Below are 25,514 nucleotides of genomic sequence, written 5' to 3' on the forward strand. Positions count from 1 at the left end.
TTTCCTCGTCTTTGCTCAAGTTTCTCTTTTTGTCCATCTTCAGATTTCTCCCTCAGCAGTGACCTGCCATCGCTGTCCAGTTTTGGAGGTTCTGTTCTGGGATCAGTGAACTGGCAGCAACAGCAGATACAGAATCTACAACACTCAGCACTGGGACACATGGGGTAAGCAGCTGTGTATATTACCTTCAGGCCACAGGCCAAGCCTTAGAAAGAATTGTCCAGAATCAATGCAATAATTTGAGCTGTTAGTGTCCTGGTTTATCCAACATACACTGGAAAAAATGAAAAAAAGTTTAATTAATAGTAATTGTTACTTAATTATTCAGAAATCCCCTTAAAAAACAGACATTTCCATGGAGCCCAAGTGCAACATGATCACATTTCTGTAAATCAATGTTTCCATCCACTTGTATGTTCAATTGGAAACAGCAGCCAAAAACAAGAATCTTCATATTCTCACCAAAGAATTAAAACAAGCGTTTAATCGATATTTCCTCTAAAGACGTTCTTAAAATTTGCTTTGCTCTGAATTTAAGATGCTGTTTCTCTTGCTTTGATCTTACAGGAATTTGTGCCAGAACTCAAACCTAAACCTCTCCTCTGGCCATCAAAACGTCCACATCAAGTCTGAGCCAGCCTCCCCTCCCAGAGACCGGATGGTTGGAACAGGACTTGAAGGAGGCATGACCACAGTTGGATACTCCACCACAGGCCGGGGGTCCCATGAACAAGGGCGTTCCCCTGGTGACAGCGTGTCCAGCTGTGGGAGCTCATATGAAGGCAGCGATGAGCGAGAGGATCACCATGGGAACGACAGCTTCCTCCTCCACCCCCTGTCCAGTCATGAGGAGCGCCACAGCCCATCAGTTAAACGGATGAGGCTATCAGAAGGGTGGACGGCATGATCAGAGCCTCTCTACAGCCGTGGGAGGAGTATTAGTAAAGTTACCACATAGTGTTATTATTATTATTAATATTATTAACATCATATTCTTCTTGTACTGAGTGGGTGTGCTATATGTGTAACATGTACATGGGGGTGGGGGCTGCTATGTGTGGATACAGTGATTGCTCAGCTGTATTTCCAGCATATACTCTTGGTAGACTTCACACTAATGACTCCTTGAAGTTCAGAATCAGTTTTCAGACATCGAGAAAGAAAAGGAAGAAAACTGTTTGACTTAAATCCAACTTTTTAGTTTTCAGAGCTTCATATTGTCCAAGGAAGTTTTTATTCATTTGATAGTAACAGTGAACCAGGCCAATCCCAACCAGACCCAGATTCTAAAACATCCAAAAGCTTTAAATGAAAGAGTTCAGTCAAATTAAAGAAGTGCTCAGTGAGTTAGATGAGACTGTTGTCTGGGCCTAAAAGTATTCATAATCACTTTTTCTTACTGTTCCAAAGGCGGGTGTTCATATCATTCATTTCCTGAGTTTCCGATGTTGAGGTCAGTGAATATATGGATAATCCCAAAGAGTCAAGAAAGATGGATGTATTAGAGGAATGTAGGAGTGTAAAAAGAACAATATAAAAATTCTCCTGAAAAGGAAATACTTCAGTAAATCACAAATATGTGAAAAAATTAAAAACAACTAGTTTAAACTTCAACTAGTACAAAGCAAAAAGTAAGAAGGAAATATCCAACTGTTTCCATTCATAAGTAAAAGCTTGAAATTGTTAAGAGTTTCTTTTTTCCCCACCTTTTCTACAAACACTGTTGGTCCAGGATATCATTCGGGAGCCAAACATATTGAAGCTGTCAGAGGGGCTGTTGGTGTACATGTATTGCTTGTTTTATGCGTGTGTGTTCGTGTGTGTGGGTATAAGCAAATAACATATGTACATATGTGCTGCATATGAGCATATGTATGCAAAGCAACAAAAAGATCAAGGTGAGAAAATCTGGTACTCTGAATAGTGACGCTAATGGTGAATTTAAGGTCAGGTGGCTAAATGGAGCATCAGTTCACTGCTGCAGGTACAACATATTTATGCACATAATCAATCACTCATGTAACCAGAACATATGGAAAGTAAAGTGTGGTGAAGAAAATGGGTTGAGAAAATGGGAGTATGAGTAAGTGCAGGAAGAGAAAGTGATGTCGAATCGTGAGAGGTTTCATTGTGAGGGAGAAGAAAGTGATCTGGAACAAGTTGGATAGAAAACAAGTTTCATTTAATGTGAAGACAATTTCAGAGCAAAAGGGGGGACTACAGTTAATTCAGACATGATACCAAAAACATTAGAAAACACTGAAGCAAAAAAAGCTGTGATTGGAAGTAACTAAGTAAGTAATTCTGACAATGACCCACCTCAAAGTACTTTAGTTAAAATGTCAGTCACACAGGCTACATATGCACAAAATGTATATTAGCAGAAGGAAGCTAAAAGCTGTAGGAATTTTATTATTAATTAGAATTGTATCATTAATTATTATTATATAAATAATAAAACCAAAAGAAATTAGGAAATTAGACCCAAATTCTGGTTCTAAATGTAGTTTGTAAAATTAAACAATAGGTTTACTTTTTTTCTTTTTAAAATGTTCAAATGTAAGTAATCTGAAGTGAAGTATAGTTCACAATTTTGTATCCAGTTTATAAAAAGACAATCTAAAAGTTGTTATTCCTAAGAAAACAAACGAGGTCGTGTGTGGAACCAGACAGCAGAGGGCGCTCGCGTGAGGCGACTGTAGCAATGAAACTGTTATTCGTGTCTTTGTAATTGATGCATGAAAGTTAGCATGTGCTGATAGCTTTGCAGGATTTAGCAGTCAGGATGAGGATCCTAAAAGCCATATTGACTGGGACAAGTGATGCTTTGCTGCACAGAGTTTGTAGTGTAGTGTTTTTCAAACTAAACTTGAGTCTTTGCTTGTTAGATCAGATTGATATTTTTGGATGTCTGCAGTCCCGTGTAATAACAATGATATAAAAAGCAGCAGCAGAATGCACACATGCACACCGTTTCCCATCAGATGTTCAGGGAGACGTTTGCTCTAAGGTAGAAAAAAAGTTTGTTTAGCTGGTGTCAGACCCAACGTGATCTCACAGCGACAATCCGTCAGAGCACAAAGGACAAAGTTCCTGTTTTCCACTTACCACTTTCATCATTTTTAAATACTAGCAGTGGTGGAAGAAATCCTCAGGACGGTTAAGTTCAAGCTAAGTACCAGCCAAAAATGTTACCCGTTAGACTGTCCACGATGGTTTAGTCTAGTCAAGGGCGTAGATTTGGCATGGACGGATGAGACATGTCCCCACCAATATTCAGCAATTATTGAATTGTCTCCACCAATAATTTGATCTCTTCCAGTAAAGAAAAACAAACCCGATAGAAAGAAAAAAAAACGATCTGTCAACGTCTCATTCACCCAGCGGTGCAGAAAGAGTGAAATTACATTTTCTACTGGAGTCCTCCTTCATGTGACAAATATGGCAAATGTGTGTATATATATGTTTATGTATACCCCCTCCCCCCAACGGCCCTTTTGAATGCCTCCCTAATTCTGAGGTCTCAAGGTTTGGCCCACATCAGTCTAAAATTGTATGTAACCATACTGGACAGTATAGATGTAAAACAAATATGCCAGCAGTTTATCTCAGTTAACGAGATGAGAAGGCATGCGTTTGGCTCCTTCACATAGTGGACATTGAGTTGTTGTGTGGGACACCAGTAGTCATGTTTAGAATAAAAAATCCCAGCTCACTGATTTGATAGAGGCAATAGTGCCTAAAATGTTGCATCATTTTGGTGAGAGACTTTGTGGTAATCTTAGATGAGTACTTTGTGGACAAAAACCACCAGGTCATTCAGTGTTCCCTTAGTGCTAATGTATCAGAGATGTTGGTGTACTATAACTGAAGTAATGTTGTTAAGTCTTTAAAGGCATATTCTTTTATTGTCATGACTGTATTTGAAGCTATTTTTATTTTTGTATGATACCTGATTTATATGGAATATGGCTGAAGTAAACTAAAGCCAAAAAATACTTAGTCAGTCATTTGTTTAATAGTAATTTAACATTATATAATTCACATATAAAACTATGAATTGTAATTTTAAACGGTTTAAAAGCATGTAGAATAGCATATGTAGGCAAGTATATTTCTCCCTTTTTTTATCAAGAAGCAAAGAGAAAAATGAAAAAAAAATAAGAAACAGGGCAGCGTTCAGTGGTTGAATCATCTGTCCCCACCAATGCCAAAACCAAATCTACGCCCTTGAGTCTAGTGCTTCCCATGGTCATTTTACAAGATTGTTCATGATTTTACCTTTTTATGCAACAGCAATAATAGAAGCACATGTGAATACATTTTAGGATTTGCCGCCATATTTAGTAAAAAAATGTACTAAGAACAAGAATTTTGTCCACCATACACTATAAGTTTATCTTTGGATATAAAATCTTGCAAAATAAAGAACAAAACATACAGTTATGAAAAGTTAAAGTACTCAGCTACTTTCCACTACCGCGTGGTTGTGTTTGTGTAACTCTACAAGTGTACATAAATGACTGAGTTGTGCCTTGCATGTCAGCTGGGTCTGACGCCAGCCACAGACAGGCTGAAGGACTGCAGAGTGAAATCCACTTATTTTTAGTTTTTAATACTGAAGAGATGCTGGTGGCTGAGGCTTGTTCACATTTGAATATTTTGGTTTTAAAACTGTATATTTGGAGCTCAAACCCTCAGCCATCATCTCTAATGTAAATCCAGCGAATAAATTCTCTCACTGAAAATCCCTGTAGCTGTGATGGGATGAAGTGATGTCTGTTAACCAGGGCAGAGCCCAGATGTGTTCACTTCTGCACCCTTTTCCTTTTCATCAAGCTGGTCTTACTGTACCACAATGAAGTGAGAGCCAGGAGCTCATCCTTGGGCTTCAAGTGGGGTGGCTTGTGTACGGGTGGAGGTGAAGCTCACAAAACAGGGAGATGCAGTGTTGACATTGTGAAAGCCCCTCTGTATCTGTTTTCAGTTTGATTACTGCCTGTACCTGAAGCGCCCCAATGAAATACTTTCATTTCCTCTTTTTGGCGACATCAGTGAATGTCCTCTGTACACTGGGGGAAATGTACACTTTTGGCTCTGTTATGCCATTGTTTCATGCACTAATGCTTCTAATAACTATTAAGTTAGATATTCAAAGAGATTGTTAGCGGCATAAGCTGGCCTTTGTCGCCAATTTGGAGACAATGAAAAAAAATTAAACACACTGTTGTTGCAGATGTACAGCAATTCCCTCACTCAGAAATGTGGTAGTATTTGTATTTTGCAAAAAAAATAAATATATTAAAATATATCGGTCTCTGTCTGATTTGTTATCATTGCCTCGTTTTAACAGGATTGTGTGAAGACAGATATACTGCAGTTTCAGTCAAAATGATGAACCCTACTTAGTATGTATAGGTGTACACATCAAGAATTTTTAAACTTTCACATACGCTCACATATAATAATATCAAAATGCATTAAAAATGGTTTAGTGATGGCATAGTCAGACTATGGGATGACATAGTCTGACATTATTTTATTTATTCAATTTTAGTTCAATTTTATTTATATAACACCAAATCACAAGAGCAGTCACCTCAAGATGCTTTATGAGTAAGCACTGGGCGACAGTGGGAAAGATGGCTCCCTTTTAACAGGGTAACATATTTGTTTCGTATTAAAGGACATTTCCTGATTAAAAGCAACTCCACCATTCCTCACTATGTTACTGGAGGCCAAGCTAAGTAAGCATCTGCTTATGAGATCCAGATCCCACAAACAACAGAAAATAAATTTTGATTTGAGCTCTCGATTTTTGCTGCATTGCCCAAAATAAGCAAGAAGACTTTAGCTGATAAACAAGTTTTAGGGGGGTTTCAAGGATTCAGTGAACATCTCCAGACTTGGAAATAAAGACTCTTCTCTTGTGATTCTCAAAGACTGGATTGAACTCATTTTACACTAGAAGCACAATCTGTGCTGTAGCCTGCTCTGCTCCAGTATCTTAGGACATTACCACATGTCAGTCACCGTACAAAGTTGTTCTTACTGACCACCTTTATCCTACTGTAACAGATTCCTGTTCTAATGGCAGTAATCTTTTTCTGGATGATGATTCCCATGAACAAATCCCTTCATGCTCATCAGATCACAGCAGAGTTTAACAGCTATTGGAGCAAGGTGTTAGACATCCTCTCACCAACAACTGGTTGCAGGTGATGGCTGGCCCTCACTGAGCCTGGTCCTGCCAGAGGTTTCTTCCTGCTATTACTTCCTTTATTATTGCAGGCTCTTTACCTTACAGCATAAAGTGCTTTGAGGTGAGTGTTTTTATAATTTGGTGCTTTATAAATACAATTTGAATTGAATTGACAGTGCTGAGAATGAAGAATGTTGTTCAACCCTCACGCAGAGAAATGGAGAATTGCTGTGTAGGAGCTGGTCTCACAGCTGTAGCTCAGGAGGTAAACAGTAAATGTACTTATCATAAGGTTGTTAGTCTTTCCTTTGTTTTTTCACTCACTAGTATTTATCTGGATAAATATATGATAATTGCAAGTAATCCATACAGCACAAAGAAATCTTCATGTCTGTTTCAGCAGACTAACCACCAGAGGGCAGAAAAGACCGACAGCAGTATAAACATTGGTCCTCGTTTGTTAGGAATTACACCCCATTAGTCCAGTTTCAGTGGATATTTCTTGGTTTTAAAGCCAGTTTTACTAATTGTGTTTTTCATTTGTTACTAATCAAGTGTTTAAAGTCTTTGAATCCTTAAAAAGTACATTTGATCTCTCCATGTACTCTGAGGCCTTATACAACTGAGCTTAATACGATAGCGTGTGTGTGCAGATTGGAAAAGCCTGCATACCTTCACCACCTCTCCCAGATCTCTAATGCAATCACAGATTGCTTTAACTTTGCATTTATTCACTTACCTGTAAATATACCTGTTTAATCTTTCCCAGTACTTAGCAAGTGGGTTTATGATTCTGCCGATCCATGACAGAAGACTCTGCCTAAAATTCTGCTTTGAAATACCCTAGGCACCACAAGTAAGCCAGCAGTCCTCTATTGTGGTGATACAATACTATAAAGTCATTAATGTCTGTCTATGAGGTCTGTCTGCAAACTGTTTGTTACCCCCAAGCTATAGCTGTCTGTGAACGTTGCCTGCTGACATACTCACTTTTACAAGCTGATATGCAGTGACCAAAGTGGGAACTTATCATGGGATTTTCATATGTGGCTAACACAAGAGAAGCACCTACCGTCTCTACACATCTCCTGCTGTGGAAACATCGGCAGCCGCCCCTCCACTTAGTGCTCGGTCGCAGCTCACTGTAACACCACACTCCTCTGGTCCGGTTTGGCCACCTCTGGAGGACATCCAGTCATCGCAGCTATCTCCTGGCTCTGGCCGATGAGATATGCCAAAGTCCCAATTGTGCTCTGCACCCTGCAACCCAGAGCCTGGTCCTGGTAAAGGACAGTAAGGAGCATACTGGGGAAACAAATCAACAAATTTGACCCACTGTAAAATGTTGATGTACCATGCTTTCCAGTGCACAACCACCCAAATAACCAGTTAAGTTCTGGTCACGCGTCTGCTCCAAAGCGGTTGATGCATCTGCCTCAGGGGTTACAGTTTGAGTAGTGAAGAGGGGACAGCTGCCTGACAAGCCTCTCCAACATCTCTCTTCATCCTGCCACTTCTTGTGATAGCCTGGTTGCCACTGGATTGGCTACTGCAGCTGTGTACCCTCTACACTCCCTCATCACTACACGTCTTGGCTGCCCTTTGTGGACATAATTTCGCATAATTTCTCAACTGCACTGAACTTTTTAAACAAGATCACCTTCAACAAATCCACTGGGGTTCAAGTATTCTGTCTGTAAACACTAAGCTAACCCTGCACTCATATTGCACTCGTACAGCACGACCTCTGAAAAGTTTCTTATCATCACTACTAGATAATACTTTAGTTGACAAATTGCATAACCACTTTTATACCACTAGCACAAGTCTCAAGGTCATCTTTACCAATTCCAGTGATTATAAGGCATATTGTTTTTATTTTCCCTACAAGAGACAGTATCGCGCTGATCGGGTCTACACAAATTTCATGAGAGTTTATGAGCCACATCTATCAGATAGCCATTTGTAATGAAAGATAAGAACATTTAAAATACAATAAGTTGAGGTAATAGTTAATGGTTAATTGGTGAATTGGGGCTGTGCCCCAGTCTGTTGTTGTGAAGAGAGCTTTCCATTAGGGGTGCAACGATACACAAAATTCACGGTTCGGTTTGATACTTTGGTGTCACGGTTCGACATTTTTTTGGTACAAAAAAAATGTTCAGGCTTTTTTAATTTGTCATTTATTAAAATTATAAATATATATTTGAACTCAAAAGTACAGTTTTTAAATTTAATGTTGCTGAAACAACAAAGTAATAAAATAATAAATCTATCTGATCGAAAAATCACTCATCTTTGGAAAAGAGAGTTTATTACAGAGAAATGGCTCTTTCCAAAATAAAAGCTATACAATACGCTTCTTCTGGGGTATATTCTCAGCAGCATATTAAATATATCAGGTCCCCATAAGAAGAATCATGTGCTAATGGCTGTCTAAATGACTCGGGTAACGTTTGTAGCATGTGTGCTTGTTGTTTTTGTCTGCTTCCACTTGTCTTTGCACTAGGATGATGTCGGTGTAAATGTGCAGTCCATGACGAGCTTACCTTCAGGGTCATACCTCACATGAAAACCAAAATAGTTCCAAAGGCCAGATCTGAATGAGGATGGGGGAGGTTAAATTTGCCATGTTGCAACGAGCTTCGCTTCTGTCTTGCTAGCTTGCGCTGCGTTCAGTGGATCTGCGCTCGACAGTGCAGCCTAGGCGGAGTAGTCGAACGCAGATCCACTGAGCTCTCAACACAGACAGCATCGTCAGAAGAAAAGTTGATAAAATAAATTAAAAAATTTGTATTGTTCGATACATATGCGTACCGAACCGAAAGCACTGTATCGAACGGTTCAATATCGATACGAGTATTGTTGCACCCCTACTTTCCATAAAAGCAAAGTGATTGGTGTTCTGCTGGAGGAGGTTGATGGGGAGAAGCTTGGAAGTTGTTGGGGAGTCACTCTCTCTGTGCAGCTGACACTAACATTCCCCAGGTAGACAAGAAGGCACAACAGAAACTCTTCTTCCACAGAAAGTTGAAACAGGCCAAACATCCAAAGAAACGGCTGCAGAGAAGAAAGTATTATTCTACTAACTATAGCAGGGGTCCCCAATCCCAGTCCACGAGGGCCGGTGTCCCTGCAGGTTTTAGATGTGTCCTTGATCCATCACAGCTGATTTAAATGGATAAATTACCTTCGCAACATGTCTTGAAGTTCTCCAGAGGCCTGGTAATGAACTAATCGTGTGATTCAGGTGTGTTGACCCAGGGTGAGATCTAAAACCTGCAGGGACACTGGCCCTCGCGGACCGGGATTGGGGACCCCTGATCTATAGCGTTGGGATGGACTCCATCTATGCCATCAGGATGAAGAAGAAGACACACAGTATCAACAACAATGTCTCCCAAAGGGTCCAGGACAACAGGAACAACCTGGGCCGGGTCATGGGGGCAGCAGCCTAAGAGGAGAAGCCCAGACCTCCCTCTCCCAGGCCACCTCCTCAGCTTGTCCAAGGGAATACCAAGGCATTCTCAGGCCAGTCATGATATCTCTCTCCAGCATGTCCTGGGTCTGCCCCGGGGACTCATCCCGGTGGGACATGCCCAGAACACCTCAACTGGCTCCATCTTTGAAAAGCAGAGATGAGATTCTGAGACCACTCAGAGAAGTGGTGGCTTCCACCAACCGAAATTTCCACATGGCAAAGAAACCTCAATACACACAATGCACGTTATGGAACTGAGGACACTTTATCTATCTATCTATCTATCTATCTATCTATCTATCTATCTATCTCTCTCTCTCTCTCTATATATATATATATATATATATATATATATATATATATTTTCTTTTTTTTTCTTTTTAAAAATTTATTGTTATCATTATTTTTATCCTAAGATAAAGCGAAACTGACTTTGATTGTACTTGTATAATGACAGTCAACAAATGATCATTCATTCAAATTTACTGTCCACTTTTGCGTAATCAATTATTGTAATATTAGGGAAATTGGAAGAAATAAACACTAAAACAATATAATAATACCCTAAGCCCAAAAATCAAACAACCCAGTTTTGAGCAAGGGCAGGCATCTGTTGCAACTGGTTAGTGGTGAGGGGAGGAAGACAGGACAAGACACAGACTCAGACTGCACGTCCTCCTCACAGTCACTTGGGAGGACAAAGCTTGGTTTTCAAAGCAATGAACAAGCTACAATTATTACAAGTACCATTAGCTCTAAAATAGGGCAAAAAAAAGTCCTGTTATGGAGCCTTGAGTTTCACCACAGCCTTGTTGGCGTGGATCTGACTGAGAAACCAGGGGGCAATGCAAATCATAGGTTAATGTCTTCCTTCAATCAAAATGCAGTCCCTACATTTAGCTCGTAGCTCATGTGGTAGAGCAGGTCATCTACTGATCGGAAGGTTGGTGGTTCGATTCCTGGCTTCCCCCTAATCTGCATGCCAAAAATCCTTGGGCAAGATACTAACCCCATGAGTGTGAATGTGTATGAATGCTAGATGTTAGATAGGCACTCACACCTTAGAAAAAGTGATTGGGTGAATGAATTAGTTGTATAAAGCGCTTTGAGTGCTCAGATAGAGTAGAAGAGCACTATATAAGAACCAGTCCATTTACCATTCCCTAAAGTGTACCTTGCTTCACTATTCTCTTGACTCTAAGCAAGTTGCACAACATTCTCTCCATTTTACAAGTGATTCCTGTCCTCGAGGAAAACAATCAAGAGCAATGATACTAACAATGTCTGTATGGCATACACCATTAACAATGACATTTAAAGCACAAGTACATGCTTGCATTAACAACTGCCAATGTGTTATTGTACCTTGGCCCAGTTCAGTTCCTCTAAACAGGTCAAACCTTTTCCAATAAGCCAGTCACTGATTTCAGCAGCGATAATATGGTAATATGAGCATATTTTATGCCACTGTTTATAGACCCAGATCGACGCCAGTAAATTTTGCATCAACATAACTACATATTAATGCTTGACATGTTTGCTGCTTGTGTGGCTGAATAAATTCTGCATCACAACTTCAGTGTGAACTCTGTCTCCTTGTGTCTCATTTTGGCAGTCTGGCTTAGCTTGTTGGTCATCCGCAGGTGAGCAGGATACTACAATAAAGGTCAAAGGTTCCAGTACATTTCATACTTGAAGTAAGATAAATTCGTTGGAAATAAAATGAGCCACTGTGCACATTAGCTCAAAGATTAAAACGTATGTTAGTCCATGTGGTAACCTTTTTTTTTTAAAGAAGCTTTTTTGGGCATGTTCAGAAGCAGTTCAAAACACACAGATCTCACCCAGCAAACCTCAGCTGTGTTTAGAAGTCATCAAGGACAGCCTGCCAATTGGCCAACAGCCCAGATTCCTGTCAAGCACTTTGCATGAATGTGTACACGAGTGCCTGGACTTCACCGTCTGCAACATACGCAACTTGCTAAAACACGCAGACACAGCAGAAAACAGGGCTTCATGCTTGTGTGCTGCACAATGAACAGACAGCTTAACCAAAGTTACACTTTAATTATTCATATTAGAAAGATGTCTGTTCAGAGGCATTGGACACAAGGTAACAAAGAGATCCTCCACTTAGATGAGAGAAACCATCACTTGCTGAGATCAATGTAGCCACAAATGATGATATTATCTCTACTTGCAGCATGTTATAGAACCTGGTTGGAGCTTTTTTTCACATATCTGTATTTGCTACATCTTGCATGACTTTGTTGTGTGTGTGTGTGTTTTTTTATTTGGGGGGTGGGGGACCTAATACACAGTAAGAGATTTGTAGGTTTTGAGTTTCTTTATTTGCTTCTCATATTTAGGTGTATTTTGTGTTATTAGATTGATGCACATTTCTTTGTACTTTGTTTTTACCTGTGTTCTCTTAAACTGTGCTGAGTTGCCACACACTAAAACTGGAATGCCAGAATCGTAATGCTGCACATACCTGTTTGTGTGTTTGAAAATGGTCTTAAAACAAACCTGTTTTCTTTTAAAGCAGTCCTGCCAGGCTAACTAACATGTGATAAAGTTGGAATTATCTTCAATACTTTCAATATAGTATACTGTTTTAGTCAGCCAGACACTGAAAAAGGCAACATTTCAAGTCAAATAACAAAGTAAGATTCATCTTTCATGGCAACACGATCAGGTCCTTTTAAAAATGTAAAGCCTATCTTTATGCCTGTCTCTTGGCACATGCCCTGCGTTGTCTCTGCCTGTGTTTCTTCATCCAGTTCAAACCAGTTTCTGTTTATCAGCCGGACAGAAGCCGCCTGTATAGCGGAAGCCAAAACACTATTCATGTGACCTCTCATCATTGTGTACTGGGTGGGTGGGGTTGTTTCGTGTGTGTGTGTGTGTGTGTGTGTGTGTGTGTGTGTGTGTGTGTGTGTGTGTGTCTGTGTGTGTGTGTGTGTGTGTCTGTGTGTGTGTGTCTGTATGTGTGTGTGTTGCTGTGTGAAAGTCTTGTGTAGTTAGATTCAAGGTAAAACTGAGTGAACAGAGGTGCAGCCCTCATGCACAGTTTGTTTTTCACGGTAGATGAGGAAGAACAGCTTGTTCTTAGCATGCATTATTATCCAAGGTGTGCCCTGCTCGTCTCCCAGTCACAGCTAGGATAGGTTCCAATCACCCGTCACAGGGTGATTGGAACTTGAGCTAGAAATTAGATATATGACTGAAATTTTATCAGAATTAAAGTTCTTGTTGTGCAATAAACCTTCTCTGTCACTGATGTAGGTGTTTCAGTGGCTGCATGGCTCTGTTCCTTCCTGTGCTTTGAATCACAGATGTGGAAAATGTTGGATGGGAGTGTTGCAACTCAAAAAAGTAATATATTCCACATTACTTGTGACTTTCTTTAAAATAAGTCAGCAATTACATAATTGCTTTTTTCACTACTCATTACATACACATATAGATTAAAATGCATTGTTACATAAATACCAGTGAACAATATTAACTATACACTGACAAACACAAGTACCTATCTTAATGAGGACACACACATATGAAAACAAAACAACAAAAAGCAAAGACGAAAACCTTAAACCAGTCCAAAGTGACTTTAAAGACTCTACAAGAATAGGTGTCAGTAGTTTCAATGAAGCTGTGTCTGTCCTGGACAGAGTTTGCATTACAGCATCACATTCTTGTCTTTTGTGCAATAAAAATCAAGGTAATGTCCTTATCTACACTCCTCAAAAGCTGTAGACCCACTGTTTCTCCTCCCTGTGCAGGAACTGAAATCAGCTCTTTGTACTTAGAGTGCAGGAGGAAAGAAGAAGGTTTGACTGATTTTTTTTTTTTTGTTTGTTTCACAGTGTGCAGAGAACTGAAGAACCTTTGTAATACAGGTAAAGACATAAATAAAGCTTTAAAGTGATCTCTGAACTTAGTACAGTAACATGTTACATTACTGTGTTACTGAAAAATGCAACATCAATTTATCTACTATTTAACATTATAACAAGCTACACTGGATATTAGATATCTACTATATTCCCCCAAATTACTTCTTTTTAGCTGTTGCTGACTGCAGCTACAAGATGGCAGTACTGTCTTTACAGCACATGGATGCAAACAGGCAAGATGCTTTATGAGCGTGCTCTCTGAGATCAAATGAGATCGCTTTACTTCGGTATGTTTTGTAATTCACACCTATTTTTAGATTTGACATATGTCCTGCATCACACTCAACACTGGTAACAGGTCGGCTAGACACAGCTGATCAGACCCTTTGACTGTACTACATTGTTAGCATGCTTTTAAATGCTATCAAGTTGTCTTTCTTAGCATTGGTTTCTTATCTGTAGCCAAAGTCAAGTGGCCATTCTAAGAAGTGCAGCTCTGACCTTAAAAATTGACTGAGTTCATCATTTGAAATCCTGCTCTGCATGTTTTCAGCAGCTGACAGACAATCTTATCACTGCAGGCTGTGATGCAGCAGCAAAAGTCATCAAAAGAATGTCAGCCAAAGGCTATGAGGTGTTTCCTGGGGATTCCATGAGTTCACACAGAATAAATGAGTGTTTACCCTCTACACACAAACACTCTATTTTTTCATGTAAGTAAGAGTGTACAGCCAGCGTAAGACCAGTTTTTCAATTCAATTCAATTTAGTAACACAGCGCCAAATCACAACAACAGTCACCTCAAGGCACTTTGTATTGTAAGGTTGACCCTACAATAATACATACAAGACTGTTTCTGAGAGAATGGAACAAAAACACATTCTCCAACATTTCTATTTACATCTTTTTCCCTGCGAAGCTATGCCACAGCTCGAGTGAAAACAGCATTAAGCAAAAGCTTGACTCTGTTTTTCCCTCCTTGCTGTTTGCCAGTGAGCAGTGGGGAACTAGGTCAGCAGCTCATGTGAGCTCTGTCCTACATCTGCTTTGCTACATCTCCAGCAGGCTGCTTGCTGGAGAGGAATCTTCAGCTGCAGTAACAAATCACAACAGGGTGTAACAAAGATTTTTACACAGTGGCGCTACCTCCCTTTTTTGTTTTTTGTTTCTATTAATGTGACACATTTTTGCATTTTACACCATTACTCAGTGATGAAGGCCTCTTCTCCTTAGCAGTGTTTTTTTTAAACTCCTGAAATATATAAATAAGATACCAGTATTTGTACTACCACTTGATAAAGAAGTCAAATCAACACAAGTTGGAGAGCTTTACCTCCAATGGAAGAGCCACACGCCACATTATTTTTCTTTAATAAAAGTTCTGAAACCAAGTCGTAACATGTACCTTTAAGCAGTCTCCAAAAAAAGGCACAAAAGCAGGCTGAGATCAGGCAGAATTATGAAATTGCTGCACTCTGACTTGAGCATCTAGAACCAGAACAGTAAGTTACATGTGTGTCGAGAAAGACACACATGTAACACATAAAAAAAACTTATTATTTACAATTAAACCAGAATTTAGGCATTACTGGTTGTCTACATGTCTGAACTTAAATAATAATTTTTTTGTTATATTATTCTTATTTTTATTGTTTATTCTTAAATCGTGAGCAGACATACCTCCTCATACATAACGCTAAAATTTAGGAAATTCTTTGTACTGTACTGCTTTTTGATTAATATTTTAAATTCCTGGAGAATTCCCTGCCCGTGATGCTAAGCTCGATTTTTGCAGTTTGTAATCACTGACCCACTGCAGTAGTTTCCTGGGTGTTATTAACACATAATTATTAATTACTATTAACATATAAGAATGATAACAAATACTCAGATCCACCGTCTTATGTTATAAAATAAATCTTTTATTTTTATCAAAAGTTGATCATGACAACAATATAATGCGCAAATGGAATAGACAGCAACAGAGTATATGAAAAACTAGTGCAAAAGAAAAATCACAAATACAAAAATATATTGCACTTGGTAATCTGAAGTTTTACGTGGAAGAAGTCATGTTTGGACAACATTCTCAATTTGATATATGCAACTGTAAACATTTACCTTTTATGCTTTGCCTTTGCCTTTCTTTTTTTTGCAAGCACAAAGCTTCTGGATAAATCTACAGCGAGAGAAGCTCTAGTTTAGAGCTGAAACCAGCAGGCAACTTGTGGTATTTTATCTTAGTTAGTTGCAGTTGTGCTTTTTCTGTGGACCCAGTTGGGGTTTACACCTGGTCTCTAAACTTTCTTTCCCTCACACACACACACACACACACACACTATGTGAGCTCTAAACGCTCGAGGTGGTCGTTGATGTGACACATTTCTGCATCAGTGATGCCATCTGTCTTTTTTTTTTTATGAATTTTCAATGAATTTTCATCTTTGTTCAGGGGGGACAGTGGGGACAGTGGGGACAGTGGCAGCTTCAGGCCACAGTCACAAGTTCAGCCATCTGAACTACTGCAGATAGCTCTTATCCTGTCACTAATGTGCCCATTTAGAGTGAAATATTCTATGTATACATATACATATATATATACTGTAGCGTATAGGCCTGCGGCAATCTGCAGTATAGAAAACCACTGATAGTAAAACAGTAATAACGGCATGTGCAAAATTCACTGTGAGGCAGGAGGAGGCTTCTTCTGACCACTTGGAGTAGTCTTTGTTCTCTGCCTTGTCAGAGTCATAAAGTGGTGTTAAAAAACTGTCTTTTTTTGCCATGTCTTGAGCACACGATATGGTGGATCCAGCACGGCTTGAAATCCCTGGTCCATCACTTCAATGGTCACCAAATACTCTCTCAGCTGATTTTCCCCGGGTCAGGCAGAGTCCAGCCTTATTTACGGTGATATATAATCTGGTGAGAAGCTGGCTGTGTGGGCCAGGTGGCTGAGAGCAGCTCTGTCTTTTTGTGCACAGGCTTCAGCGATCCCGGACTCTCCTCAGCGGGAGGGACAGGTGTCAGGTCTCCTGACCTCCACAGTCCCTTGCACCTCCAAGGGGTCAGGATAAGGATCGACCTAGAGGGTGGAAGGGGAAAACGCAGCTTTATGACTACAGGATCCTCGTGAAGTGATAACTATAACATTGAAAAAAGGTGAAGTTTGTTTTTGTGAGGCAAATGTATTTTTGTGTGTTATTAGCCTTTATTAGTTGCGTCTACATCTTGTACCCATACAGGTGCTGCTTCCTAATTCTGTTTGTCAGTGATTTCACTTTGTTTTGAATAGTTCTGAAAATCATAAAAGTGGTTCAAATTTTATTTGTGAATTGGGCTCACTGAATGACACATTATTTTAGATGTTTTTGTGTCTTGTCTGGATATTTTTTGTACAAAGATTGGATTTCATTCTAGGTCTGTTTATGTTGTTTGGGCACTTTTCCTGTGAGGTGACGTGTGTGTTTGTGTGTGTGTGTGTGTGTGATAAAAGTACCTCCGAATACAGTGGCGGAGGCAGATATCTGAACTCTGTGATGTATGTTAGCAGAGATCCGCGGTCCTCACCCTCCGCATCAGACCTATCACATCCGTGCAGATAATCCTGCCTGTGAGACTCTGATATGGCCAGATCGCTGTAGCTTGGTGGAGCTGCAATAAACAAACAGGCGTAAGTTGACATTCTGTACCCTGTGCACATAAACATGCATGCAAGCATCTGCATTTACAGTGCATACCCTCAGGTCTCTCTGGCAGGCCCAGCCAGCTCAAAGTGCTGCAGTTGCTGCTGATGCTGGAGGTGCGGGTGGTGCAAGCATGAAGAGGTATGGTTCCTATCACCAACGGCAATGAGAGTGACAAATTCAAACCACCTGGAATGTCCACGTACACCTGCAAGCAGGAAGGAAACATGCAAGGGAAACAAGTGAATGAATGTTTTAGTGTTTTAAAAGCAGGTTTATGATGAGTTTATTATTGTTTAAGGTTATCTGTACATCACAAAGAAGTAATATGTCTTTTGTTTTTGTACCAGCTTATTAGCCAAATAGTCCTAGGGTATTATAAAAAGGTTAGTCAGTTAATCAGATAATCAGTTCATATAATCAGTTAATCAGATGTCAGTAGCAAATAATTGTTTTTCTTTTGTTTTCTTTTATTTTTCGAAGGCATTTTTCATTGGATTTTAAATATGCTTAAGTCCAACTTATTTATAAAGTTGACTTTAAATGTGGAATATGCAGTTTTATCAGACAAATGTAACCTTGCAAATATCCTGTATTCTGAATCCTTTGTTTTATGCTCCTGTCAGTGTCCCTGAATAAAATCAACAAAGGGAGGCTTGGTATCATATTTCATTTAACATATGAAAAAACATGTGAACTCACCATAAGGGCATATTCTACTTTGATGATGGGACAGTCCAGGATGGAGGGGGACACAGGAGGGATTTTGAGCAGTTTTCCCTCCCAGCTCTGGCTCTTCCCTTGTGGCAGAGGATCTCCTCGCACATTAGACACCAGCTGCTGGATCTCCTTCCCCTTCCCCTTAGCAAAGAAGGTCTGAGTCTGGTAAAGCGCGGCCTTAGGGACCACAACGCGTGATGAACAGTTCTCCACCTCAGCAAAGATTTGGATTGACTCACCTTGGAAAGAGGGGAGAAGAAATCAGTCTGTCAGACTGAGAGAGAAGCAAGATAAGTGAATTCTCAAAAATAGAAGAGAACACCTGGGGGAAGTTGTAGGAGGTGTGGCTTACCTGGTGTGTAGCCCTTTCGCTCTATTTTGGCACTGAGGGAGATAGGGCCTGAAGCACAGAACCAGCAGCACAGCGTTTTCTCCTTTGTACCAGCCTGAGGGGCCTGTTAACACATATGATCTCTTTAAACTGCTGGCAAAAGATTTTAAAGAAACAGCATTCAACTCAGAACCTGGACCCTTTAAAGGAGCAGTTTGACATTTTTAACACCACTGTTTTCAGCATGAGAACAATGCAGCAAAGGAAGAAGAACTAAGAGTAACACCACAATAAAAGTTGTCTATCTTTTTATTTGTGTGGATAAATAACATGTTACTTGTAGATGTGCTAGCAATGTTTCCAGTCTTAATGCTAAGCTAAGCTACACGGCTGCAGTGCACTGGGAGTCATACGGATCTGAACTTTCCTAGTAAAGTGAACAGGCTTACCAGCAGCAGGGGGGTGTTGATGTCGATGTGTTCAAACACAATGAACTCCTTCTTCACTTTGACGGGGAGCAGCCATGGACGGTGCAGTTCAGCTTTCACCCAGTACCTCACACTGCCATGCTTCCCTTCAAAGGAAGTCGCCAGAGCCCTGAGAAAGAAAAAGAAAAGACGGGAAGGGAGGACGATTAAAAAGTGTGGGTGGTCTGTGGTTATGCTCTGTGTGCAAGTTCAACATCCTTTCCTTCAGAACAAGAATCAGTACAAGAAGTCCTGGTACTCAGAAAAAAAATAACTGAAGGTCAGCGTCTCTTACTGCTGTCCCTCATTTTTAAATATACTATCAAAACCTAGGGGTCAAATACCTCCAAAGGGTCACAAGGTAAAACTCAGGGTCCTGGTATACAAATCTATCTCTAATCTTTGTTTAATCTTCAAAAAAACAAACAAAATTAGGTAACTGTACCTGTCTGGGCCTTCAAACCGTTATATAAACAAAACCGTGTGACAAATACAGACGGCAACAGTTACTTTAGTAAAATTTGCTTATAGACATCTGAAACATGAAGCCTCAGGTACAGTTACACAGGTCACGGAGCAGGTTCATATTCGTAAGCGAAATCTTTATCTCAAAAGTAACCAGTAACCACATTATTGTGCCTCTATACTGATACTATTTATTTATCCATACCCGCTCCACCCCCTTATTTTCCTAATTTTGTATTTCATCAGATACATTTGTCTGATTACAAATGTTTTGTTATCCAAGTTTCAGATTTTTTACATCATCAACAAGATTGATGTATCTCTCAATTACTTTGGTTATGTGAATATTAGAAGATAGTATCTGTGGAAGATATGTTTTTAATGAGACAACATCAAGAGTGGAGACGGCAGTTAGGTTAATGTAGATCGTACCGAAATAAGACTGATTTCTAACTGAAAAGTTTTATGTAATGTGAAATATTAGCTAATGGATACCACCATGGCAGTTTTGTATATTTTTGTATTACAACAAAAACGTATTAGCTTAAAAATGTTAATTATACATAATCTTGTCCACAATGTGGAAGCACTCATTTGCAAAAATGTCCAGTGAAGAAACTAAATGTCAATTTTGGATAATGTGGGAAGAAAATAGAAAACAGCTCCTCACAAAACACATTTTTCTCTGTGTTGCGTTACATTTAAGCTCCAGCAGAAAATATTAAAAAAACAAAACAAAAAAACAAACAAAAACAGGAAGTAGAGAGCATTCAGTTTTCTTTATTAATGTATGCATTTATTTCTTCACAGTCTTGTCAGCAACCGTGTCATGAACATGTTTTCACATCACATTTCTTCTTGTTGATCTTTGAGAATTTTTTTTAATCCTTTTGTTACATTTTGATTTCTAAAAACAATTTTGTGAGTTTTCAATACAGTTTTAATGCAAATTATGTAATTAAATGACCTAAAATCAGGTGATTAGCCTTTTAAATAAAACTGTGTGGAATAACTAGTTCACTGACATGAGGCAACAACTAAAGATTGTTTTATTGTAACAGGACAATAGTTCTAAATCTTAGGTTTAATCTTCAAATGTTTCTTCTCAAGACTGTAAAATTGTAAAAACTCAGCTCTGACGAAAATAAAGTGAAATGCAGTGAAGGGCAGAATTAATGATGAAATTCTCATGTACATGTACTCACATCTGAGGCAGGTTGAAGCTGAAAGCAAACTCATGTAAGCCTGGGTGCAGGACAGTCACGCCCTCCTCTGGACAGTCCTCATCTGAAAGACAGAGAACACTGAGACTGAGACTGAGTACACCTGCACACTGCACCTAGCCTCCTACATTTTGGTACAAGCTATGGATGCACAATGTCACGTAGCCTTATTACACAATGAACTCCAATTCACCTCAGAGGGATTATTAAACACACACATGTACACACACACACAAAGAAAGGCATTTGATCACGAGGACAAAAAGGTTTGGAGATAAAAAAAAAAAAAAAAAAAAAAAAAAAAATGGGACAATTGGAGATGGAAAAATGGCCATAAAAGATTTTTTTTTTTTTAAAAAAAAGCAAAACTGCAGATTCTCCATTTGTAGCTTCCAGATATGCTGCTCTTTGTCATATTAAACTTTGCTATCAGCTGTTTTCAGCCTCTGAAACAAACAAGCCCTGCGTTACCTGTGCCTGTAGGCTATTTACAATAGAAAGCACCATAAGCCAACCGTACTGCTAGATAAATAAAATTGAATTGGTCTTTTATGCTTAATATATTTGCTTTGTTGGTCAATCACAACAAGAATTAAAGATGCCAACCTGGAGACCTTCTGAATTTTATGAGGTTATGCCCTAAAAAATGGGTTGTTAGCTATATCTTACACTTTTTGGGAAGCACTCACATCCAGTCTTCTCTCCACCGTCACAAAATTCATTTGAGAAACTCTAGTAACAGTTGTTTTGCCTGAATGCGAAAAAGCAGCTTGTTTGCGGTGTCAGAGGGCTGCCAAAGCAACACACCCTGTGGGAGAAGCAGCACTTCCTCATTTCATCTCTTATTGTTTGTGTGTGATATTGCGTCTAAATGCTCCCGCTGAACTTCAGCTTCCTTCCACCTCAGCTCTGCTTCGACCTCAGTCTCTGCTGTTTATGTATGTCTGTGTTTGCTATGAGAACTGTCATCAACGGCCAGTGTGTGTGTGTATGTCAGTGCGCGTATAAGCGTGCGCCCTGTCAAGTCACCGGCAACACGGAGCAAGCAGGAGTAGACCGGTATGAACCAGACTGAGCAGCTTCCTTCAGCTGGAAACTCCAACGCACGCATTACAACTCGTCCTCCCATTGGTGGACAACGTGACATGGATTTGCAAGTCTCGCTCTGATTGGTTCAGCCCCGGCAAGCCCCTGCCCACAATTAGCCCAGCCATGTGGTGTGTGGCATGAAAGAGGAGAAGGTGGGGGAGGTAGAGAGGAAGGGTGTTATAGACACAGTGACAGCAAACTCCAGGTAACCTGCAGCTCTCACGCAAACTCTGAAACCACTGAACGGATGAAGGAAAAATGTCCTCTTCTACAGTCATGCCCTGTTATCAGAAGACACCCTGCTAGTTTCATCTTTCTTTTCTTAAAGGCACTTTTGTGCTTAGAGAAAAGAGATATGACCCACGTAGAAGCAGAGTGAGAGTTTAGTGTTGAGGCTTAATTTTACCAGTTGAGCTGAAATAATACTTAAAGTACTTTTAGCAAGCAAAAATGATGATATGTCTCCAAAGTCACCTTTTAAATGCGAGTGGTTACATCATTAGACGCTGGATATGTTCTGGTTTGGTTGATGTAAACTGTAACAGCCATTATTCAACTGAGCAAAGGATGACAATAATGAAACTGGATTTTTTTAACAGGAGATATGTGGAATATCCTGCCCTTTCATTATCTGCCCAAACCTGACTATATCCAGTCACACTTACCAAGAATTTTTTTTAAAATCAATGAAATGACAAATAAGCCACTTAAATTTAGTTTTCTATATACTGATTAAAAAATTGCATTTGTTCAAAAATACTGACAGACCTTTAAAAACATACAACGACTATTAATGGTAAGTTAATCAGTTAAACTTAAAAAATTGCAAATATCTGATACTTCAAGGCTCAAACTTTTGAAAATGTGTTACTTTTTGTGTTGTCACACTATTGTACTGTGATTTGGTCAAAGTGAGATCTGCAAGGAGGCCGTTTCGAACTCCAGGATGTTGTAAAGATGTCTTCAACTTACAACAAAGAGCCAAGCTGCATCTCCTGGAAGCTCATGAGATTTTTTGGAAGTCTTCAGAGACAGCCACCAGGTGGATGCAGCACTTTGTTTAAGTCTAAATACTCTGCCAGACCTGTGAAATTGTCTCTTTTCTTATTGACCTTTGACCTTTCCACCATCCATCTTTGAGTAAACAAAGAGCAAAAGCTGTGCCTCTAGACTGCTGGGAAAAGAAGCTCTGTCCACAGACCAGACTCCTGCAGGCTGCATCCTTTCAGTTTTGAGATTATTCATCTTCCCAACCTCTAATAATTAAAAAAAACAAAAAAAACAAAACCCTGCTGAACAGACAGTTCACGTGTGACCTAAATGCTTGATGTGACATGTTTTACTCATACCCAAATCATCTGGTCCTCCAACACAGGTATACAAGTGTTAGGAGCAGCAGCTGATTTCACAACACACACGCTCGCTGAGCGTCAGCCTGGTCCTCCCCCCTCCCTCTCTCGCTGGCAGTTTCTGAACAGGTTTGAACCGCTTCTAACAAAGGGAGTTGCCTGTGCTAGCCTAGTTGAAGATGTCATCAGTAAAAAGGTCCTTGTGCCATTAGTTCAACCAAAATGTTGCTCTAAAACACGAAGCGCCATGTTTTCGATTTTGCTCTTTTTCATCAAGTGTTTCACTGGAAGATTTCAACTTTTTCCCTCCTCACTGTGATGACAACATCCAGACAGTCCACATATAAAAGCAGACTCCCTCATCCCTTCGCGTATCAAACGTTTGCTTTAATAATTGGTTTTAAGTGAGGATGGATCGCGCCTACAGCTGCTGCATCAGTACCACTGCGCGGAGGGTCCCGGTGTTCTGTGGCTCTGGCACATGCACTCCGCGTTAAGAAAGTTTGGGGACGAGCTTCTGTCAAAAGTTTGCAGTGATCAGTTGCGCCGCATCACTTCACACAGATCACGAAACAGCAGAAGAAAAAGGAGCAACTCCTTACCTCTCTCCTCTCCTATCAAGGTGTCGTAATGATGCAGGTATTCCACCTCCTCTGTGTAGTTCTGAGTATAAGCCGTGTTTGCTCCGGCGTTTCTCGACTCTGTCCACCGGACCTTGGCGACTCCTCTCGCGGTTATGTCCAAGCTCTTGACCCGCACATCCCCAGTGACCTCCACAACAACCCTCCCCGATACCAGGTCTCCTCCGGAGAACACCGGCAGGTTGTTCTCATTCAGACTGTCAAAGTAGATCGCCAAGGCCCTCACTTTGCCCAGTACCATGATGACAACGAATGGACAAGTAAACAGGATGAGGAAAAGTGTCTATGGAGAACAAGTTGTGAGTAGAGCCGTGTGGCACAAATGCATGCGCCTCGCTCCGGGTGCCCAGCGCAGAGCCGGGTCTGCGGCTGTCAGTGATGGCTCATCTGGTAGCTGATGGTCCGCAGGAGATCTGCGCCCTCCTCCTCCGAGTGCGCCTGTGCTTCTCTACCGATCTTTGCTGGCGTCTGCTTCCAGCGCTGCGCTCTTAAAGCTTCCGTGCGCACAAATGACCTCACTGAGCATGTGCGCACGAACTGGCCAGCCTGCTTACACAGAAAGGAGCACGGCTCAGCCTCCGCCGCTGACATAATACGACTTACAGACAAGACGTTTGCCAGCTTGTCCCCACAGGGTTTGTCACAAAAAGAGAGTTTTTAAAAATAATCTTGGAACGATAAGACGGTTTGTGGAAACGAATACACAGGCACAGTGTGCAATAACGAATTAAATAAACTGTTTTAATGCTTCCAGTTCCTTATTAATGTGACGTGTTGTCACTTAGACGATTAAGTGACTGCTGCAACAGGCATAGGCCATATTTACTGAGGTATCAAATGGCGATTTAAAAGCTATAGTTTTACTTTGTATTATTTCTACCTTTTTATTTTATGTTTTAATTTATTTTTTATATCCACCTTGTAAACCGCTCTTGGGTGACTCTGTCTTTTTGAAAAGATGCCTTTTCTCAAATGGCAGTAATTTTTTTTAAGTAAACATCCCAGAATACTAAGCTAACTTAGTAAACCTGCTGTAAAATAGACTAAAAATAAGAAAACGAAATCTTAAGAAATACATCTCAGAACATCAATACCCTGCTGCATGCAGATGATGATGTTTTTTCTACCTGGCAAAGACTGATATGGAAGTTTCATAAAAGCTGACAACAGCAATGAAGTGTATTTATGAGTGGCTGACTAAGTCATCTCTATTACTTAAAAAAAAAACTGTTTGCATGATTCTATCAAAACGACCAACATCAAGACTATGCTCTGATGTCGTTCTGAAAGGACAAGAACTTAAGGTTTTACACAAATTTAAATAGCTTGGTGATTCCACCTTATCATTTGAGAATCATGTTAAGAACATATCATTTGACCTACACAATATTAGACAAATTAGCTCACCACTGCCAAAAAATGCAGCCAAATTGTTTCTCTTTTCTATGATTTTATTCTCATATAGAATACTGTTTCAGTAATTGATCAGTGGCAAGTACACCTACTTTAAAACCAATATAATCTTTATTTATAAAGGCATTTAAAGTGTTAGACAGCAAACCATTTCCCTTCAATATGTTAAAAAAAGTGTTAAAAATGTAAAATATTTACGTTAGCTTTTTCTGTTTATAAGGTGGAGCAAGTCCATGCAGGACTGGTTGGGGGAGTTTGTGTTTAAATGCAATATCAATTCAATTCAATTCAATTCAATTCAATTCAATTCAATTCAATTTTATTTATATAGCTCCAAATCACAACAAAAGTCGCCTCAAGGCAATATCAATGGAAGAGTATCCAGAGGGGATTGTGCAATACCTTTTAGACAAACAACATTCAGTAAACAGGTGTTATCAGTTAAAGGTAGTGAGTTTTGGAACAATATTCAAGCTGTAATAAGAGAATTTGCTGCCTTCAACACATTTAAAACTAATCTCAAATGATGGCTAAAGAGGAACCAG

The 25,514-nt window shown here is 39.8% G+C and overlaps 2 protein-coding genes across 7 annotated transcripts in view; one reads left to right on the top strand and one right to left on the bottom strand.

Annotated features, from left to right (window-relative positions):
* The window catches only part of LOC146513780 (myocyte-specific enhancer factor 2C-like), a 41,937-nt gene extending 36,626 nt beyond the window's left edge, over positions 1-5,311 (top strand). For all 5 annotated transcript variants that reach the window (XM_085167148.1, XM_085167152.1, XM_085167149.1 and 2 more), the window contains 2 exons: positions 44-164; positions 568-5,311. In XM_085167148.1, the coding sequence (XP_085023274.1) occupies positions 44-164; positions 568-907 (461 nt within the window). In that variant the 3' untranslated portion in view covers positions 908-5,311. The remainder of the gene's footprint in view (positions 1-43; positions 165-567) is intronic.
* A 10,175-nt stretch (positions 5,312-15,486) lies between these two features.
* Positions 15,487-24,079, bottom strand: LOC146513781 (arrestin domain-containing protein 3-like). 2 transcript variants are annotated; one of them, XM_085168150.1, is made up of 8 exons: positions 23,518-24,076; positions 20,460-20,541; positions 18,772-18,919; positions 18,344-18,446; positions 17,974-18,230; positions 17,326-17,479; positions 17,085-17,239; positions 15,487-16,670 (listed from the first exon to the last, which is right to left on the bottom strand). In XM_085168150.1, the coding sequence occupies exons 1-8, from the start codon at positions 23,795-23,797 to the stop codon at positions 16,593-16,595; spliced, it is 1,257 nt and encodes a 418-aa protein (XP_085024276.1). In that variant the 5' UTR covers positions 23,798-24,076; the 3' UTR covers positions 15,487-16,592. The 2 variants fall into 2 exon arrangements, with proteins under 2 accessions (XP_085024276.1, XP_085024274.1); XM_085168148.1 differs by lacking the exon at positions 15,487-16,670 and having other exon boundaries at positions 16,677-17,239; positions 23,518-24,079.
* Between the last annotated feature and the right edge of the window lie 1,435 nt (positions 24,080-25,514).

Source organism: Neolamprologus multifasciatus, chromosome 7 (assembly GCF_963576455.1).
Source record: "Neolamprologus multifasciatus chromosome 7, fNeoMul1.2, whole genome shotgun sequence".
NCBI lineage: Eukaryota > Metazoa > Chordata > Actinopteri > Cichliformes > Cichlidae > Neolamprologus > Neolamprologus multifasciatus.

Coding starts and splice junctions, on each gene's coding strand:
- LOC146513781 (XM_085168148.1), bottom strand. CDS start 23,797: ATGGTACTGGGCAAAGTGAGGGCCTTGGCGATCTACTTTGACAGTCTG. Junction 18,447..18,771: donor TCAACACCCCCCTGCTGCTG/GTAAGCCTGTTC, acceptor ATGTGTTAACAG/GCCCCTCAGGCTGGTACAAA. Junction 17,240..17,325: donor CCTGCCAGAGAGACCTGAGG/GTATGCACTGTA, acceptor TGTTTATTGCAG/CTCCACCAAGCTACAGCGAT.